This window comes from Protopterus annectens, chromosome 4.part0 (assembly GCF_019279795.1).
Source record: "Protopterus annectens isolate FY-2018-M chromosome 4.part0, PAN1.0, whole genome shotgun sequence".
In the NCBI taxonomy this organism is placed as follows: Eukaryota; Metazoa; Chordata; order Ceratodontiformes; family Protopteridae; genus Protopterus; species Protopterus annectens.
This window is the reverse complement of record NC_056733.1, coordinates 828,473,977-828,495,106: the sequence shown is the minus strand read 5'-3', so window position 1 is coordinate 828,495,106 and position 21,130 is coordinate 828,473,977. Positions and strand designations below refer to the sequence as shown.

General features: G+C 38.0%; 1 protein-coding gene across 1 annotated transcript in view; it reads left to right on the top strand.

Moving 5' to 3' along the window:
• The window catches only part of PPIL2 (peptidylprolyl isomerase like 2), a gene marked incomplete in the record, with an annotated part of 2,081,325 nt that overhangs the window by 958,461 nt on the left and 1,101,734 nt on the right, over positions 1-21,130 (top strand). Inside the window, 1 exon segment of the mRNA XM_044068775.1 lies at positions 14,633-14,739. Within this exon segment, the coding sequence (XP_043924710.1) occupies positions 14,633-14,739 (107 nt within the window).

The window sequence follows — 21,130 nt, the reverse complement described above, 5'->3', positions numbered from 1 at the left end:
ATAAAAGAAACATGTTGAACAAAGTATCATTTGTTGTTATTTAAAACTGTAGGGGAGAGTTGTGCAAAGGGGAAGAATATGGCATGGATAGATTACAAAAAAAGCATGGCAGCATCATACATTCACAGGTAAAGGTATGCGTACAGATGTATAAGGTGCGCCCTATGTTGATCAAATACATTCAGCTATAGTCTTTCCATACAACTGCAGATTATTTTGTTTTTCCCAATAAACAAAATTACTGACAAATATTATTATTGCCACATCAAGGAAACCACAAACAATCCCAGATATAATGTCTCCTGGCCCTTTTTGCAATCTCCTTCCACTTTTATGCAGTTACTGACAGTGAAACAAACACTCTTTTTTTAAAGTTAACTCTAAAGACTCAAAATTAAGTACACTTCATCCTACAGTTTTAAAACAAGTGACTGTCTTTCTGAACCATGTGTTTCCTACCATCATGTCATTTACCAGACAAAAGTCTAGAATGGGCTATCCTTTATTTCTGTTGCCCCATCCATGTGTACCCAGGGAGTCCTCCTATCCTGCTCTGCCTCTCCAGATATGTACATTTAGGTCATAGATTGCCATCAACAATTCTGCCAACGCCAATTCCTGTTCTGCTTAGTTTACTAGGTCTTACAACTGCTGTCTGAATGCACTGTCTTCCCCTCTATCACAACCCTGCTGTGGGGTATAGGCTGATTATGAATACTGCTCTGGATCTAGCTATTTTGACCAGTCCATTATGACTCCAGTATACTCACTACTCCCTCAGATATAAAACTTTTAGCAGTAAAGTCAGAATGTATGTAGCTGAAGATTTACTAAGAACCTCTTGCTTTGAAACCATGAAGCTCTGATCTCTCATTTTGACAGCAATGACCCCCCCCCCTCTAGACATTGGCATTTCTTCAAATACTGCAGGAATGCATCTTTGCCTCAATGTGTACTTATATTCTGCTCTCTTGTAAGGAATCATTAATAATTACTATATTAAAACTAGGCAAAGACCCTGCTGTCCCATTCAGTTATTGGCCAATATGACCAGTATGCTTGCTAAATGTAGATCTGAAAATTGATACTGTATATGTAGTCAGGGACATAATATAGTATTATACCAACCATTTTTAATCAGAAAAAAATAATCTGAAAAGGCACATAGCTTGACCTTTCATATGTTTTTTTAACCTGCAAAGGATGTACATTACTGGCATGCAAATACAAAATGCAAAAACCTGTTTTTTAAACATCTATATGCCAGACCATTTTAACGTAATTTCAAGTATTTAAACACTATATATGCCTTACTGACTCTTAATCACTTCTTTGTAACAGAAATTTGAACTGGAAGCCAAAACAAGTATTTGGGAAACAAACACTGACTCATTGTTTATCCCATCAATGTCAAATGTAGTAAGAAAGCTCTTGTCAAAACTGTTAACCACCAGTTAGTAAAACCTCAAATAATACAGAATGCAATTAGTAATATAATTTTAAATAAACTAATATTCCATCATACCTAGCAATATTTTTATAAATAGAAAGATGAAGAGCAAGTCATTTGTGGAAACTTCACAGTAGTTCTAGCCATAGGACAGTATCTAATTTATTCAAGTTAATTGTACATAAAAAAGGTGTTTCCCTATTTTTCTTTCTATTCTCACACACACATCCATGCATCCCTTTACCGTTCGCTCTCTCATACACGCACGCAGGCACTTCTAAAATCATACACACACTCTCCATGCATTACTTTACCATTTGCTCTCTCAATCATACCAGCAGTCACTGTTACATTCATACACACAGTCTTCATTCATTCCTTTACCAGGCACTTCTAAAATCATACACACACTCTCCATGCATTACTTTACCATTTGCTCTCTCAATCATACCAGCAGTCACTTTTACATTCATACACACAGTCTTCATTCATTCCTTTACCGTTCTCAGGCACTTCTAAAATCATACACACACTCTCCATGCATTACTTTACCATTTGCTCTCTCAATCATACCAGCAGTCACTATTACATTCATACACACAGTCTTCATTCATTCCTTTACCGTTCGCTCTCTCATACACGCACGCAGGCACTTCTGAAATCATACACACACTCTCCATGCATTACTTTACCATTTGCTCACTCAATCATGCCAGCAATCACTATTACATTCATACACACAGTCTTCATTCATTCCTTTACCGTTCGCTCTCTCATACACGCACGCAGGCACTTCTAAAATCATACACACACTCTCCATGCATCCCTTTACCATTCGCTCTCTCATACACACACAGGCCACCACTCTCCTATTTAGACCTTTGTGGCCACAGCTTAGCATCGTCTGTTTTCCCATCCCAGCCTTATTACCTCAACATTATGGCTCTTATTCTTGAAGCTCTTGATGCGATGGTTTTCTAAGCCGGTGTTCTCAGCCATGGTTGTAGCTGAGAGGAGGGGGCTCACAGCACATGGTTGCTCAGTTCGCTCCTGCTGTTTCCATCGCCTATATATGACTCCGCCGTCAATGCTTCGTCTGTCAGAAGGAGGCCGATGAACAAGGGACTTCAAACTTTTTTTCTAATCCGTAGGATTACTGCCACACGGTCCTGCTACTTTTGGAATCCCTTTATTTAGCCTTAGTCACATAAACTTTAGTTCATGTAGCCAGTGCCCGTTAAAACTGTGTATAATCATACACAAACAGGAGGGAGGCAATGATTGGGTAGGTGCTAGCGGGCAGGGCATAGTATGATAAAGCGATTAAGTGAGCAGGCTGCTACGTTTATGTACTACTAGGCTGAATGCTGGGATTTGCCTGCTTGTATACCAGTTATTGTTGTTGTTAAAAATTTTAAAGAATGTGAATGTCCTAGCAATGGTGCTGCGTAGTTTTTCAACTTCTAAATATACAATCAAAAGTGCGTTCCATTGGACTGGGGATGACGGAGCAAAGAAACTGTCTTGTGAGCTGATACTTAAAGCAATGGTAGGCAGCCAAAACTCTTTACAGAACTAAGTTAGAGTAAATAAAACAAATGTTGCTATTTCTGTAAGGACGGATGTGCATACGTAATGTGTATATTATTCTGTAGTAATAATGGCTGTGAAAAGGGAGGCAGTTTCAGTTTCTTGTTTATACTAAATCGGCTTGCTGTTGAGACGCAAATACAGGTGCGTTACAAGCCGATTTTCTAATTAAAGTCAAATAAGAAGACCTTGCAACTCCATGTTGAAACTTAAGTTGACAAGGTAACTGACAAAGTTCAGTTACTTTTTCAACTTAATTTTCAACACTGGAGATAAAATATGCAAGCAAAGTTACTTGCGCTGGCAGAAGGCACTCGGGTGTAACTGCATGTAATTACTACCGTCTCACAGCGTGCTCTGTGTTAAGCACAGAGGCACCATGAGACGGTAGTCGGGGTTAATGAGTTAACAACTATTATTTGCAGCTATAAAGAAAGGGTTTTATTATCAGAGTCAGAGACGGGGAATTCAGTGGTGTGACTAAGTGCTGCTTGAGGAAGACCATTATATCTTCAGTTAATCAACCACTAGCCCAACTGTCGAATGCAGAGTCTGCCAACAGGAATACCTGTTCATTTCCCAAGTGGCAGTTTACATTGTATGCCCTGCATCCACACCATGACTAAGCACTCACTGGTATCCCAGGGATTATGTGTCAACATACAAGCTTGGAGACATACGAGTAATAGACCGTATGATGCTGGCAAGGTACACAAATTTGGGAGTATATGGGGCATGTCTGTTATCTTTATTTAATTGTTAGAGGAAGAACAGGTGAAAGATGGAACGACTGATGCAACACAGTAGGACCATCAGATCAGATGTGGTAGCACTGGCATGCATCAAGTCCATTGTTCTGGAAAACTCTTCTTTTGTGCTCAAGATGTTAAATAAGGATTCTCTCTCAGCACACTTTGCCTCGTCTAGGTGTCATCCAGAGTGTTCTGTTCATGTTGGAGGATGGAGTTTATGAAGTGTAATATTTGTTTTTTTCAAGTAGGACCCTTAGAGATGCCAAGCCTCAACCATGGTTTGCACTCATGGAAGATCCAGTTGCACAAGCTTAAATGCTCCAGAAGCAGACTTGGAGCATGGGGGCAGTCTCTTAAGGAAATGTTGATATGTGCTGTATTTGCATAAATGGTTCCTGGCATAACTGTGGTCCAGAATCTGCAATACATCCATGCACATGCTTGGCAGCATGTCTTGCATTGCAGCAAATACTGTTACAATCTCCTTCTGGAAGTAGATCAAAACAGTCAACATCTATATGTTTGTGTTGCAATGCAGCAAGTTAATGTTATTACATCTGCCACCAGAAAATTTGTTTAAAATGAAGCAGGCATCCTTTAGGGGTGACGTTGGAGAAGTGATATTTGGCAGCTTTAATCATTGCCTTGTCTAATTCTGTGAGTACATGTCCTTTTATTTTCACTTAGTAGTCCCTTGCACAACTGTAAGTACGAGATGCCCTGACTGAAAATCGCAGTTACAGTATTCCTGACGTATACATCTGGGTGGGATGTGAAAGCAGTAGACAGATTCCATGCAAGAACTTGCATACCATGTGTCATCTTTTTGCCTAGGCCCAGTACCCAATTATAAGTCTTGCTCAATCTGTCAGTCATTCTTTCCCAAAACCCTTGGGTCTAGGCTTTCTACTCTCAGCACCTTTCTTGAGACCCAGCATCTTAAACCCTTGACCCAATCTAAGATAATTGAGTCTGCATCCTTGGAAATCCCCCCTGACACCGAAGAAAAAAATAAAAAGGCCTCATATGGATCCACAGCCCAATGCCCTCTGAGGTTGCAAAACCCACAGTATGTCAGGCTGTTTTTCAATTGCCAGCTTCTTAGACCCTGTCAGAGGCCAGTATGTTTCCTCAGGCTTTGCACACTGCCGATACATCCAAGCAATGTTGTCTAATCATTTTTGAAGGACTGCACAGTGTCTCTCAAATTTTAGTTCAGGAAGAGAACCCAGGCTCTCGAATTGAAGTCATACAGGGTTCCAAACTTCCACGCCTCATATGGGTGGATGTCACACCTAAAAAGAAAAAACAGAAGACTAGACATGTGGCCTCACCCTCAGCAGCTAGAAAAAAGGAGTGGATAGACTTATCATAGGGATTGTTCAAAGCTGTCATGTTTTTGAAACCACCTTTCTTTGGGTCTGTGCAACCACAAGCTACCTCATAAAAACCTGCCTTGGTCTCCTCTTCTTCTGATGTGGAACAGGACTATAACTCTAACTCTGACCATTCCCAGGACTGTTCCTTTCACTTGAATTCTCCATGTCAAATCTCTTCTGATGATGACTCCCCCTCTGAGGAAGCTTCCTGTGGGGAGACTATATAGAACATGATGAAACACTTTGAATGGTAATCAGTGCAGATGTCTGATGTTCAGGAAAGATATTACACCTTCTTGGAGATGGTGTCATTGCCCCTTCTCCAATCCCTTCTGTCCTTGAGGCTGTCCAGGATGCCTTTCAGTCTACTTTTTCTGCACCTAATGTACAACCACCAAACTCGTAAGAGACTACACATGTTTTACAATGTGCCTGATGACCTAAACTATTTATACAAGAACCCAGTGGCAGAGCCTTTCTGCAGTACCTCTTCTGATAAACCCTGTAAGCTTCTGCCCAGTGCAAATGTCCTACCTCCTGACAAAGATGGTAGGGCCCTGGATAGGTGGGGAAAAGTTTTACATCTCTTCTACCCTTGCCATTAGCGCAGTTAATTACCAGACTGAAATGACAAAGTATTTAATCTCGGTCTTGCATTCCTTAAAGTTATACTGGATCCTTCTACAGCTGGGTCAAAGCATCAAATATGGAGCTTACAGTTGCAGGTTATTCAAATTGACAGACACAATATTAAGTTCAGTTATGATGCTGTGGATGCTGTTTCTAGGGCAGCTGCCATTGGATCTGTTGTTCGCAGATGTACATGGATTTGTGATGGCCTATTCCTGAGGATTTCAAGTCTAAAATTATAGACTCCCCCTTGGACAAAGACTAACTGTTTGGTCATTGGGTGGCAGCCTGCCAAAACCATCCAAGACTGAGGAAAGACTGCAGACTAATCCTACTCTCCTCATTTTCTAGATACCATAGGAATTACCCATCTAAATCTCTACCCGGTTCGTTAGAAGGGCTCCCATGATAGTTCAGAAACAAAGAAAAACATCTAGGAAAAGGTAATCTGAAAAACTCCACAGGAAGGCTCCCTTTGGAGACAGAAACATGTGACTACCTCTGCAGCACCCTTCCCTCAAACCCCCCAGTCTTATTATCTCTTTCCTAAAGACTGTTGCTGTCCCAGGCCAGGTAGGAAGTTATTACCACTCACAAGTGGGTCTTCTCCATAATCGGGGATGGTTATGCCATCTCCTGGGAAAATAGTCCCCCTCTGAAAGACATGCCACAGTCTCCTCAAAACCAAGTATCCCTTCTGGCCCCCATTATTCAAGACCTTTTGAATCAGGGCACAGTTGAGCAAGTAACAAAGGACATCATGGTAAAAGGGTTTTACTTGAATGCTTTTCTAGTCCCATGGAAGGAAGGACAGGGGAGACCCATCTTTAACCTGTTTCTTATAAACACTTACTTGAATGTGCCATCTTTCAAAATGCTCTTTTTCTTTCCAGTCTTCTGCCTTTCATCTCCTCCATTCTTAATGTCTCTAGATCTGAAGGACACCTACTTATATATACCCATTCCTCCTCCTTGCAGGAGATTCCTCAGGTTTTTCTCCGGCACCTCACACTTTCAGCTTACTGCTCTGCCTTTTGGTATTTCACATTTCCAGGAGTGTTCACAAAGTGTCTAGCTCAAGTAGTAGCTTTCTGTCACACTCAGGGAGTTTAAATTTTACCCTACCTGGGTAACCTGTTGATCCAGGCACTGTCTCCAGCTTCTCTATTCTTTCCCCTGAAGTCTGGCAATCACTGCGACAACAGATTATGTGGACTGCAACCAGTTCAGACCTCAGTTCAATAATTACCTGTTTAAATATTTTATATGCTAGTGTCAGATCGCTGGACATGTCACCTAAACCTCTATTCCTTCTCCTAGCATGTTACTTAGCTATAGGCGAAATGTCTCTGAATGGCTTATATAAGCCCCTATTCTCTCCTTTTTCACTTCCCCTCCACTCATTCATACTAATTTATTTTCTTAGACTCCACAATACTGTACCCTCTTCACTCGTACTCCCCTTTGCCCTTCTCCTTCACCTTACTTTTCCCCTCAAATTCCTTGTAATGTACCAGCTTTATTCTTCACATAACCTCTGTATATACTTATTCCACTATTTTGAAGCATAGCATTTCTACAAGCCTTAACCTTTACTATATTACATTAATTCCATTTCACTGTTTCACGTTGTATCCATTTCTTGTATATATGTACGTTTCATTTATAGTGCAGCATAATTAGAATAGTATGTAATATTATATGCTGCTTCTCCTTTTATATCTACTTCACAATACACTTTTTGTTTCTCTGTTCTGTTTCTGCCTATTTTATATTCAGTGTTCTTGTTTAACTATGCACATTGTATTTCTACACTGTTTACTGTTGATACCTTGTTAGTAACCTGGGACAAGTCTGCAAACTGGTCAGACTTCATCTTTGCTCTACCCTGGTAAACCTATTTAAAATAAGTAAACATAGTAAGTTGTGTGAATATATTCATTGTAACAGTAGACATAAGGATCGTTAGCTGTAGTAGTCTTTCTCAACATGTTTATTAGAGCTTGCCCATTGTGAGAACTGAGAAAGTGTTTAAAAAAAAAAAGTTAAAAAAAATGTTTTGATTATAAATTTAATTACTGGCTAGTAATTACATTGCATGTATGTAAGCAACAAAGATGTTTGGAAAACTGAAGAGAAAATAGTTCCGTGAAGAAGAAAAAGCTCTATCTGGGAAGAACCTTTTAGCTGTTCAGCAAAACACAGTTCAAGCTACAGTGTTAGTACAGGAGGTAGCTTCCAATAACTGAGGAAGAAATAAATCATATCCACTCACATCTTTGTAATGAAAGCAGAACACTGGAGAGAGATACAAAATCAAATGATGAAAGATGGAAAAAATAGAAGACACTTTGTCACAATTCAGATGAGCTGATAAATCCTCAGAAATCATAGTCTGAAATGAAGGAAAGACTGCTAGAACATGAGGCTTCCCAATAAGAAATGTTTCTAAAAAGAGAGTTAGAAGACAGAGCATGCAAAGAAAACCAGATATTTTTTAGCTATACCAGAGAAATTGGAACGTATTTAGTGTCGTTAACTAGGATTTTATGAATAGGGCAATGATGGCATTTGTTTTCCATGATAGTATGATAGGGTTAATAAGGAGGATATATGAAGGGTCAGAAGCAAGAATTAAGGTGGGAGGGCTCCTCTCTGACAAACTGTGGTTGAACAGGGGGACCAGGCAGGGATGTCCTTTTTATCTTTTATTTGCTTTACATTTAATGCTTTTACCAAAGAAAATAAGGCATTCTGAAATGTAAGGATATAATTGGCATGGCAATAAGGAAAAGATGGTCTGATTTTGTAGATGATATTTTGTACTTATGAATCCAGGAAAGGGCATTTCAGTTTTGTGCAAAATTTTGAGAGAGTTTAATTTCTTTATGTGATGTAAATAAGAGAAGGTATGTGTAGTAAACTATGCACCTATCCACAAATTGGTTCAACAATACCAATATTTATGGAGACATAAGTAAATATCTAGGTTATGGAGTAAAAAGGATTCTGTTATAGCAGCTAAGGATGTGTAGGAAGAGACTAAACAAAAGATAATAAGAAAATTAAAAAAATGGATGGCCTTGCTTATGGATATTAGTAGTACTATACAAATGCTTTAAATGTTTTTAGTCCCTTTATTCCCGTATGCAAGTCAGACATATTTTCATCAACTGAAGAAGTTGTAGGTGGCAGTAAGGAGTTGAAGGAATTTATATGATTGGAGAAGAAGGAATGAGATAAATGGGGTAAGTTGCTTCTACCAAAGGAACAAAGTAGTTTAAAGTTACCTGATTTGAAGGAGTATCTGCAGTTGAGTCTGATGTACATATCTCAAGCAGAAAGTTATCCATCAAATTGAAAAGGATAATGATAAAGTAGCAGAAAATAGTCCAAGAGCTAAACCAACATGGAAATAATGAAAAATGTTTTTAGTAATAGGAATGTCTGCAAGCAGGCATATATGAAATAGGCAAGAGGATTGGAATTTACTTGAGAAAATTGGCAAGAGCCAAGGTACTGAGAGCAAATAACTAATGATGGAAAGGGAATAAAGTGAGGATAAGCAGGAGTTTGGACTGTGTAAGTAAGATAGTGCCTTCCCTAGCAGAGGTTTGTAAAAAGAGTATAGACAAAGAAAAAGGGAGTTTAATTTATAAATTTATATAAAACTGGTCCTGCAAATGTATCTTTATCAACTTCTTCCCTCTGTGGGAAGGCTATTCCTTCAGGCTCACTCCTGTTGCACAAGAACTCACGGTTATTAAATAAATATTGAGTTGAAAAGGTTTACATATCCAGAACCCTAGGAGTTTAGAGCATTAAGCTCACACAGTTTCTTATTATAGAGCTGATTCAAGAAAATGTCCGTTCCTAACAATTCTGTCTTATAGCGAAGAAGTTAGTCACAACAGTACACAAGGCAAGGCTGTGTACACAGAAATGTGCATATGGTATTGTGGATATTGATTAAAATGCTGTCATGTCATTGATTGACTTAAGAAGACTAGCTTGGCTGAGAAGTATGGTCTTAGATGAAGATAGAAAATTATGACTTCTGAATGCTTGTGTAACTTAACTTGATTTTTTGATGAACATTTAAATAATGTAGCTGACTTTGAAAAGGAAAACAAAACAAGGTCATCTTGCAGGGTGTACTTACCCTCTACTTCTGAAATGGAAAAATATTTCATTACTAAGAAACCACTTTAGAGGGAATTCCTTCACATAATTTTTATTAGCAAAAACTGTTCATAGGAAAGCAATCTAGTTATATTTCCGGTGCAACAGGAAAGAATGGATATAGCTGGAAATCCTCAGAATGACTGCTACTTTCCACTAAAGTGAGATCTTTTGAAAAGGGTAGGAGCAAATTACATCGACAAAAATGGGAATTATGGGAACAATACATACAGAATAATGTTTTGGAGGAGAATGATGTTTAAGGGAAGACAGGAATTGAATGAACTGTGTAATGTTTGACTGACAATGACTATAGAAGATTTTAAGTGATTGTAATATTTGCAGCTGAGACATGATGTGGATTTTTCATTTATATAAATGTGTAATTGGCTATGTCATAAGTGATAATTCAATAAATATGTTTTTAAAACCAAAAAAACACTACCTTCTGCTTCCCCTGTACTCCCCCTGAGGCACGTTTTAGAGCAATCTCTCAATTTTTTACAATATAATTTATGTACTTGATTTCATATATAAAGATTGTTGTACTGCTACAATAAACAATGAAGATGCATGTTTTTTACTTCCACTGAGGCTAGCAGTCTTTTAAGTAGTTGTGATTAACCATCACTGCTGTTTAAGTTATTTAAAAGACTGAAATGGAAGCCTGTGGTGTGTGTGTGTTAAAATTTGAAAAGTTCTTTGCTACAGTTTGTATGTACTTTTGCAGTAAAGATGGGCAATAGCTACTGTACAGCAACATAGTAGCTCTTTGCTTGTGCTGGTAATCCTTTTTTTTTTCCTTAGGGGTGCTAGTGGGGGGGATTGCCCAGGGTGACATTTGCCTCAGCCTCAGCTACAGCTCAAATTCAGTTGCAGAATAACTGAATCAACACAACTTATTTAAATAGGACAAAAAGCTGGTTCACATCCAAAGCATTGCTTATTGAATAAGTGAATAGCAGCAAAAGTAAAAAGTGATATCAGCAAACTTGTGCAGTGGCATTATTAGAAAGTAAGACCAACAATATTTCATTTAAATCCCTTGTAAAAAAGCCTGTTGGTCTTAATTTTTCATGTGGTCACTGTTTCAAGACATAAGTGAGCTAATTAAGGAACATCTCCTCGCCAATGAGCAGTGTAGTGCAACACTTAAACCTACATACTACACAATCACAAACATAGTAAGCAAACTCAAGACATTAACAAAATGTCTTCTTATGCCTGAAGAACAGTGGGTGTCTTTGTGGTACACGGAAGTTATGAAATCGCAAAACCCAAGATGGTGTCTGAAGAAGGCCATGAGCCAGCCCATTGATATCTGTGGTGTAGTAGTAATGATGATAACATTAACTCACAACAATATTTGAAAAAACTCCCAGATATTGTGATTTGCTGTTACAGTGACTTTCTGTACAGAGGGTTGTATAATTGTGCAAAGTGTACTTGTCATAACAGTAGATCATCCAGTAGTGATTACTGTAAAAATAAAGCTGCCTTCCATCCTTCATCCCAGCAGAAGGTATACATAATTTTCATTATGAAACTTTTACTTTGATTTTTGTTATATTTCATTATCTGTTACTCTAGGACGGTATTGTGCTAGTATCAAGTTAGGGTAAATACAATCAACCTGTTTAAGGCACAGTGAGAATTAATTTTGCTGGGAGAGCAGCCTCATTAGCAGCACATGCTAGCCATCACTTGCTGCTATGGCCAGCATAGAAAGACTCTGTGGCCAGTTTGGAGGACATTTTAAGACAGCAGCCTACATTGCACCTTTTTCATTCAGTGTCAACGCAGCGGTATTTTTAGGGTTCCATGTGGACTCCAGTCACACCTCCTGTAAGCATGACAATCTTGTCTTTCCATCTAGAAGAACTAGTTATACATTTGCTGTATTAAAAGGTGAGCTGTAAATTCACTTCTCCACCCACCTATGTCTGGGATCATACCCTCTTCATAACTTATTAATTCTCCACTCATAGTGAATAAATTGCAGAATTGATCCCTGTGAGAGAATACCCACCATAAGAGTAGTTATTCAAGTAGCAAAATCATTGTTGCTTTAGGAGCTTCCACCCACCTATTTCTTTGTCTGTTTTTTTTTTTTTTTTTTTATTTTTTTTTACCGTGCAAGGAATAAGTATTTCCTTTGGGACCCCCTCTGAAGGCAGACTGCCTGGTGATATCATGCTATAGACAGGCAAAGAAGCTTTTTGAATCTACTGGAGGTTGCCCCCTCTGGGCTGGAGGAAGTGTTTTTATGTGTACTTTATTTTAGGAGTGTTATTTTAGAGCATTACAAAATTTAATTTAGGTGAGGGGTTACTGGTGTCTTTTTGTATGGAGGTCATTGATGCCCTTTTTTCATAGCTGAGGCTAGGGGTTCAGACTCCTTGCTTATATATAAATGTATACATACGACAATGATTTACTCTCCATTTTATTGCCGAGTTTCCAGCTGATATCCCCATCCTGGGAAGTAGCCAAGCACCTGGTTGGGGAATGTCCGAGTGCTGTTGCAGTTTAACCAGAAGCCTTGCATCTACCTGTGGCTAAGTCCCTTTCATTGTGAATGAACTACAGTTATGATGTTATAATTTTGGGATTATAGTGAATACATTCTGTTATACTTTCCATCTCCTTTGCTTCAGTGATGATGGAACTTTCACTAGCAAAGCACCAGACCATTTCCAAGTGTGTTGTGAACTATATGCTGCATTTTGTTTTGCTTAAGGTGGTGAACTTTGCACTTAAAAGGTCACTTCACTATGCCTGTTTCCATGCCTTGTATGAGTGTCTCTCTGCTGCATACTTTGTGCCATGGCCACTTGGCTGATGTTTATGGTGATGGTGCTGCGAGCTCACCTTTGTTGCTTAAGTAACTTAGAATGTAGACTTGATTGAGAAAAAATGGTGAGATTATCTTTTCAGGTTCATAGATTTTTGTTTTCTGTGGGGTATTTTAACGCAGAGATGGGAGTGAAGATGTTGAGGAGAACAGATGACCTAGTTTTGCCTTTTTTGCTTACCAAGGCTGTGCTTTGTAACACTGTAATAGCTCACTTGCGTTCTGCTAGGAGTCTTTTCAAGATGACTGCACATATTAGGTAGGTCCCAGTATGTGATCCAGCCATGTTGGTACCTACCGCGTTATTGCACCTGTTAGCACTGCACTAGTTAGCTTTGTGTGCTGTTTTTTTACACTGTAGATAGAGCAAAGTACTGTTTTTTTTTATAGGAATGGCAAATATTTAGTACAGAGATGGACAAAGAACATGGACCTTTCAGGGCAATAAGAGGCCATTTATGTACGTGAAACTGTGTGGCTTCTCTTTTCTTCTTTACTATTTCCAGGGTGATTGGCATTTTAATCCATGCTTAGATTCATCCATCCTGTATTGTCTTCCATTACCTATGCATGCATCTTTCCTATACCTGCATGCTAGTGTGTTTCTTGAATATATGTCTTGCTGGAAAATGTCTGTTTGCAAAGACTTCTGTAGATACTTTTAAGAGTGTTTTACTGGAGTCTACCTGCCTACATAACCCTTTTTTTTTTTTTTTTTTATCCTGTTCAAGTCTGCCCTTCAGCTCTCAGATGAAAGCTTCTTTTTTCCTACTTGCCTTTTAGTGCAGCTTAGCTTAAAAGGCAGACCAATTTGCTTAACAGAATGCTTCCCTGAGGAAAGACACAAAAACAGCACTTTGCAGTGTGATGATTATCCTCCTGATAGTTTACAGTGGTGCTTCTGGGAAAAAGGTGGGCCATTGTCCTGTCATTGGTAGGAACTTTTCACCATTAACACCCACCATAACTGAAAGTTCACTTTGTACCCGAGCTTACTTCATTCACCTGTACATGCATAGTGTTTATTGGTGCATTCCATTTCTGTACTCCATTTTTGATAGGCATCAGTTATGCTAGACTTCTACTACCAGCACCTTTCCCCTGGGGAAAAAGAGCAGCTTATTGGCTACTTATCACTTTTTCTCAGGCCGTATGACTGTAAAGGCCTTTTACTGAATCCTAGTCACTAGTGGTGTGATTACACACATCTTGCCTCTATTCCAAAAGGATTTTTTTTTGAATGATTCATTCCCAGTGTCCATCTTAAATTTGGGTCTATCTTTGACCTCATGGGTTTGCTTTATGCTACTGGACCATCTCTAATACTGTTATGGATGTTTGGAGTGGGAAGTCCAGAGTATTATACAGCTATTACATTCAACCTGCATGGAACTCCCATGGGTAGTGGTTATCTGTTTAATACCTGTGTAAGACATCTCCAAGCTGCTAGCGGTCTTCTCAGTCTAGATAATGTCTTCCTGACTTTAATGTGATTATGGTTCAGAAAGCACCTTTATCATTTGCTTCATTAAATCTTTTCAAAACTGTGGAAAGTAATAGTCTAAATATATTAGTTTATTTGCTGTATGTCTGATAATGGTTATGGTATGTTAATGCTTCTTTCACTCTGTGGCTTTGGATTGGCTAGGCATGTGTTGTACTATATTACTGAAATATGTACTTAAGGTCATATCATATAATTGTTCTATTGCATGTTCATGCCTTTGTTTGCTGAGATAGAGACAAATTGAATTCATTATTCTACAGTCTAATATCTATTCTGTTTGTATTGTAGATGCCATAGATGACAATACAGTGCGTTATCAGTATGTCAAGAAGAAAGGCTATGTTCGACTGCATACTAACAAAGGCGACTTGAATTTGGAGCTACACTGTGACATGGTATGCTGTTTATATATGTTCATTCTTTTTTATGTACATGCAAATGTTGTTTTAATACATTATCAATAACCAGTGCCCCCCCAGAAAGACTTTGTTTCTAAAGACTTCAATTACCCATTTGTCTGTTTTATAATAAGTGAAAAATCTTACTTGTTTGTAATATTCAGCGTACAGGTTAGTAAAATTGAAAGGTGATGTCTTGCTGTGTGTCTTGTGTTACAGAATACCTTTCACATTTTGAGACAATTCTGAATTCTGTTTATGCTACTGTTAAAGTATAGCACTTAGTTTTTGTTCATCTATTTATCTTGTTCCAGTTTGCTTAACATCTGTTGTGATGGCATTAATAAACTCCTTTAAATCTGAGACAGGATCACTGTTACAGATCAGGAGGGTTTGTCTGCTGTGTGTTTTTTTAATTGCTTCTTAGTTTTCCTGCACCAGCAGGAAGCTTGTATAATTTTAGTCTGAGAAGATGACTTCAGTTGCATGATAATTGGCAAGGTTCGACTTGCAGTTTTTAGTTACTAAAAGAGTTTAGGTACATTGGATACAGCAGCATTCTTATCAAAAACTCCCATAGTGTGCCATATCTCAGTTGCTGTTTTGTACACATTTCACCCCGTCATGGCTCAGCGGGAACAGATTTTGTACTTGCTATGATTTTGCATCAAGCTGTTGTGATATTTTTTTTGTCCTTGACAGGTGGAATAGAAAAATTTCCCTTGTGTAAGTGCTTGCTTTGTCCTGCAAATTAATTTTCAGCAATATACTTGGCTCCGTTCAAAAGTCATTTTGGACATTAGCACACTTATTGCTGTGTTCTAGCTTGTCAACTCAGCATGAGAAAGAAGCCAAAAAAAAATCGTGCGGGGAGCAACAGGTTTAAAAGCCATATTGAGAATAGATTGGCTTTGTCACATTATAGTTGATGTAAACAGGACCATGCTGCAGAATGTCTCTCTGTTCACAGAGTTAAATCAGTTGCAGTTTTAAGTAGTTCTGTCAGTGATGGCTGAAGGTATTCATGTTATACTGCACTGGTTTAAATGAGCACACATCACTTGTATCAGTGACGGACTGAAGTACGGAGTTGGCATTTTGTGTGTAAATGTTACAAATGTAATTCCTAACAATTTGCATAACAGGTGTGATGTATGACTGTATGCTGACAGTACCTAACTGATGCTTGTTAGAGAGGTTGGAAAAGCATACTAAGAAATGTAATTAGAACATGCTATCGGTGAAGGCTCATACAGTGATTAATATTCCATAGATTTAGCAAACAGTCTGAAGGCCTATTGAATGTAGATGCACTTTATGCCCCAGATCTAATTTTGGAACTTACCAATGCCCATGTGATCATCCAGATCCTTTGTGAGGATAAGGATAGATAGTTTGAGAGGGGGAAATTTGTTCCACAGGCATTGTAGTCTTTGAGATATGAAGCTGTTTAATTTCACACTAGGGTTTATGTTCATGTTTAGTGAGGTCAGATGATTTCTTGTGTTAAAATATCCTTTTTTTTTGAGAAAAGAGTTTCAGTTAGTAAGGGATCCTTTAATCTTGTGTGTCTGTCAGGCAGGTTTCCTTATTTGGCTGTAATGCAGGCCTTTTCAACTCTGATTTTATTTGCAAGAATTTTTATATTTTCTCCTGTAGTGCCAGATGACAGTGTGTGTGTGTCTTTCGGCTTTTCCCGGTTAGGGGTCGCCACAGCGGAACTCCGGTCCACTAATGATTGACAGTAGAGTTTTACGTGCTGGCTTGCCAGGCCTAACGCACAACCTTCAACGAAGGAACGCCCATTCACGCATGTCGCCACACAGAAGACGCTGTAACTGAGAATCAAACTGGCAACTTCTAACTGTGAGGCGAATAGTGCCAGATGACAGTAAAGGATGTTATAGAGCAGAGTCCAGTATTCTATAATTGATCTGATAAATTCTGTATATGGGGTGGGGTCTCCTTAGCATGACTTTTGGCCCTATAGAGGATCATTCCTTCTAATGCAACATATGCTTTATAGTTGATAGCAGCTGTATTGGTGACCAGTAAGATGTCATGGCAAAGACTCCGAAGTCCTTTCTTGTTTTCCCAGCTTTTACTTGTTGCTCATAAGTAGTACATAAAGCTGGTAGGAGAAGAGACAAATCCCACAATGTTGCATTTTTTGTCCGTTGAAGGTAAGATAGTTTCTAGCACCATTTGTTTGTAATTTTAAGCATCATTTAGTGACTTTTTTGACCAGAGCAGGAATTGTGTTAAACAGATAGGGATGTAGCTTGGAATTCCAATCATTGTATGGGTGTTCTGAGTATGAAGGGATTAGCATGGCACATACAGGATTCCTGGATAGTGCACAGATCCTCCATTATTGAAGGGATATGTGATAAAGGGGAAGGGGAAAAGTTGGAGTAAATAGAATGGTGTTGGGAAGTATCAGCAAATCACCTAAGCAGAGTATGTACCCTAGCTGAGTCTGAGAAAGGTCACAAGTACAAATAAATGTGTTAATAAGGAGGACTGTCTCTGTTTGGGATCAGAGGTGGAAACTTTTAAATTCAAGATTAAGGGGAGGTCTTCCAGTATTGGTTATGTCTTCTTGATTGTGTCTTCTTGATTCACAAACAAAGATTATAGAACACAATATTAGGGAACAGGAAAGAAGGTTCAGAAATACATTAGTAAAAGACTTAATGTTACAGGCACAGTTCTGTAATTACATGTGCCAAATGTGTGTCATTGTGTTAGACTTTATACAAGGTAAATGGAATTAGAACAAATACTTTTCTGGATCAAACACCTGTCATGAAAGCTTCAGATATACAGATTTAAGGAAACAGTGCAATAACAAAATATTACTGTTTAAAAGATAACAAGAGAAATAAAAGATATGCTTGTACAAAACTGTGCAAGTAGAACTTTTATAAGACAGTCCATTCTAATGAAGAGGGAATGTGTAATTGACTTAAAAGATGCCTTTTGATTAAAGTAGATTTCCTCTGCTTTCTAAGTAATAGGTGGAAAGACTTTCTGAACCATTCCATTTAGAGTGTACCAGACTATTAAAGAAGTACCCGACCTTGATCCTGATAAGGAGTATATATTGAATGTTATTAAACCTTTGAAAAAGAGATTAAGGGGTGGCTGGTAACACTATTTAGGGTTGTATTGGGCAAAGGCATTTCATTATGTAGTTTTGGCTAACCAGTATAGTCTCCTGCCACCAAGATGGTAAGGAACCTCTTCTTCCTGAAACTGATGGTCTATTTGCTTCCAACTGTGGAATAAATTTTAGCCAGAATGTTAATGTGCAATTAGAGAACACAAATAAAACAGCAAGGCTTTATCATAACCAAAGAAGCCCTTATTTATTGTGTGTGTGTGTGTATATGTATTGGTGTATATGTAATATGTGTGTGTGTGTGTGTGTGTGTGTATATATATATATATATATATATATATATATATATATATACATACATACATACATACACACATGCACGCACGTGCACATTTGTTTTAATGCAAAGACTGTATGTTAAGGCATTGTATTATGTTCATTGACTTCAGTGAAGTATTTTGACTCCCTTTGATGGGACTTCCTCTGAGAGTATTTGGAAAGTTTACTTATTATTGATAATTTTGTTAAATATTGCATAGTGTTGTACCTTCAGTTGTTGGCTCAAGTTATTACTAATGGGATCTTTTCTGTGTCATTTTACTTAGCAAGGGTATCCTTCAGTGATGTCCTGTATCCCTGCTCCCTTTTGTTTTTGCAGATGAGAATTAATTTGTGCATTGTACAGTAGTGTGGCTATTGGGGCTTCTCACTAACAGGTTACTCAGTATGTCTGGCTTGGTTCAATGATGATAATGTCTTACTGCAGTGGAATATAGAACATAATCATGAACTCACTAAAAGTTTTAGGCTTTTGGTGAAATGTCTGGGCTGTGAATTATGATTATTTTCTTTCCCTTAAACAAAATCTGTGTTTGCTGTAAGCAGCATATTCAAGAAGCAGGGTGGTGTTGGGAAGACCATTATGCATATCTGAGAGAATGTTAGCTTATCCTACAGCATTAATATAGGTCAGAATGTCAGACCTTTGGTGAGTGAGTGAGAGTTTGCATCTGGAAGCAGGTTTCTTAAAGAGTCTGGGTAGAATTTCAACATTGAAACTTTTTTTTTGCTCCCCATATTTTTGTTTCTAGCTGAACACCTTCACTCATTGCTGTAGAAGAAGCTCACTTTTGAATTGTGAAAGATTTTATTAGACTTCGTTTGGTATTTTAAAGTTAAGGCGATATTTTACTTGAAGGCCTCACCTTTAATTTCACGCAGAAGTGGGAGTGTCACGAATTGATTGATGACCAGATCTGCATATGTAATGAGCCATGATTGACATGGCATGCTAATCTGCTGTTGAGATCGCCATGCGCATGCTAACGCAATAAAAGTATGCATCAAACATACCACACCAAAAAATAAAAGCCCAAAAGTGGAAGCATATCAATAACAGCATAATCCCATATGCGTGCTAACGCAATAAAAGTATGCATCAAACGTACCACACCAAAAAATGAAATGAAAAATGTGTTAACAGCAATCAAGCACGGAGATCTTTACTTAAGGAACAAATTAATTAACCCACCGACTTCACTTAATAGTGGTGGAGTGTTTTTATTTTATTTTTACTTTGAAAAAGAATTAGGACACTGCTCCCTAGTCCATATCTACACATCATACTGGGTAACAAACTTAAGGTCTGATTTTTCAAAGATCGCTGTCATACATTGCTTTTTTCACCCGATAAAATGTTGTAAACTTCGTACAGGTGGCTTTTTTAGATATAGATGAAATATGCAGCAATCGACTAATAACAAATTGGGATTATTGGGCACTGGAGGCACATTGCAAATGCAGACATTACACTGGGAAGGAAAGATAAATAAATATAGTGCTGCATTTGACAAGGAGTAAATTGTGAATACAATAATGAATATTATTATTGGATCATCTGGCACACTGAAAGAATGAAGTATGCCAGATCGATAATTTCAGCCTCACACAGGCTTATATACCAAAAACCAAGTATCACACCTTAAGTTTAACCTCATGTAACCTTTAATGTAATGTAAAAATTAACAATTCACCCTGACAGTCGCATTTCCATTCGTGTAGCAGAATGAGCTGTATCCGCTGTGACATGAAAAATGTAAAAAAGGAACACCAAACGGGTAAAGTACCTCCAAACAAAATAAAAACAGTCCAAAACAAAGGATGAAAGGTACATCAAAGCTACAGTCGAAGCAGACCGAAAGGATAGAAACTTAATAATTCTTTATTTCACAAAATAAAGTAAGCGCTTTCGGGTTTCCATAAACGCTTCATTACACTTTCAAATTCATTGTGTAAAATCACCATTTAAATACTGAGTCTCATACAAAACAGCCAATAAAACACTGTAAGGGTTGCTACTTAAATTTTAAAGTGCCAATGCTTATATATATTCCTAACATACATGGTTTCATCAAAAACTTGTTTAGTGAATAACTAACTTATACTAATAGCAATATAAAAACACGTACATGTGTACATATAAAAAACATCAATCCATGTTTAAAACAATATGTGAGGTCTGAGGCTCAATGTTTCAGAGCACGGTCCATGAGAAATGGTTTCAAAGAAACCCTCTCATTCAGCCCATGTCCCCTGTCAGCTTGTAGTCTAATAATCCATTTACCTTCCTCTTTCTCAGTATAGTTCCTTATATCTCCTAACCTCACTGTAGGATGTATTAACTCTAAAACTAAAAACTTAAAACTATGTGTCATATCATTGTGGATAATATGTCTAGCTATTGCATTGCCCTCATTCTCTTTACTAATGGCATAGACATGTTCTGTAATTCTCTCTCCAAGTCCTATTCATCTTTCCTACATAGAAACTATTGCATTTTTGGCAAATAGCTAAATAAACCACATTTCTTGACCTACAATCTGTATAGTGATGAAATTCATATGTTAAGTGTGTATCAGGATGTATAAAGCTGTTGGTGTTAGCTATGAAACCACATTGGCTGCAGTGGCGACAAGAAAAAGTCCCTTTCCTAGTGGAATGGAGTTATTTCTTATTGCTTTTCTCATAACACAAAATCCGTTGCAATGATTTAGTGTTCCTGTAACTAAATCTCGGACCAGTGCTCACTACGTCCTTTATCTAGTCATCTAACAATAACATACCCCAATTCTTTTTAATTATCTGCGTTATTATCTGGGGACATGGGCTGAATGAGAGGGTTTCTTTGAAACCATTTCTCATGGACCGTGCTCTGAAACTTATTGTGTTCTACATTTCGCCTTTTAACTTGTTGAAGTTGTTCGT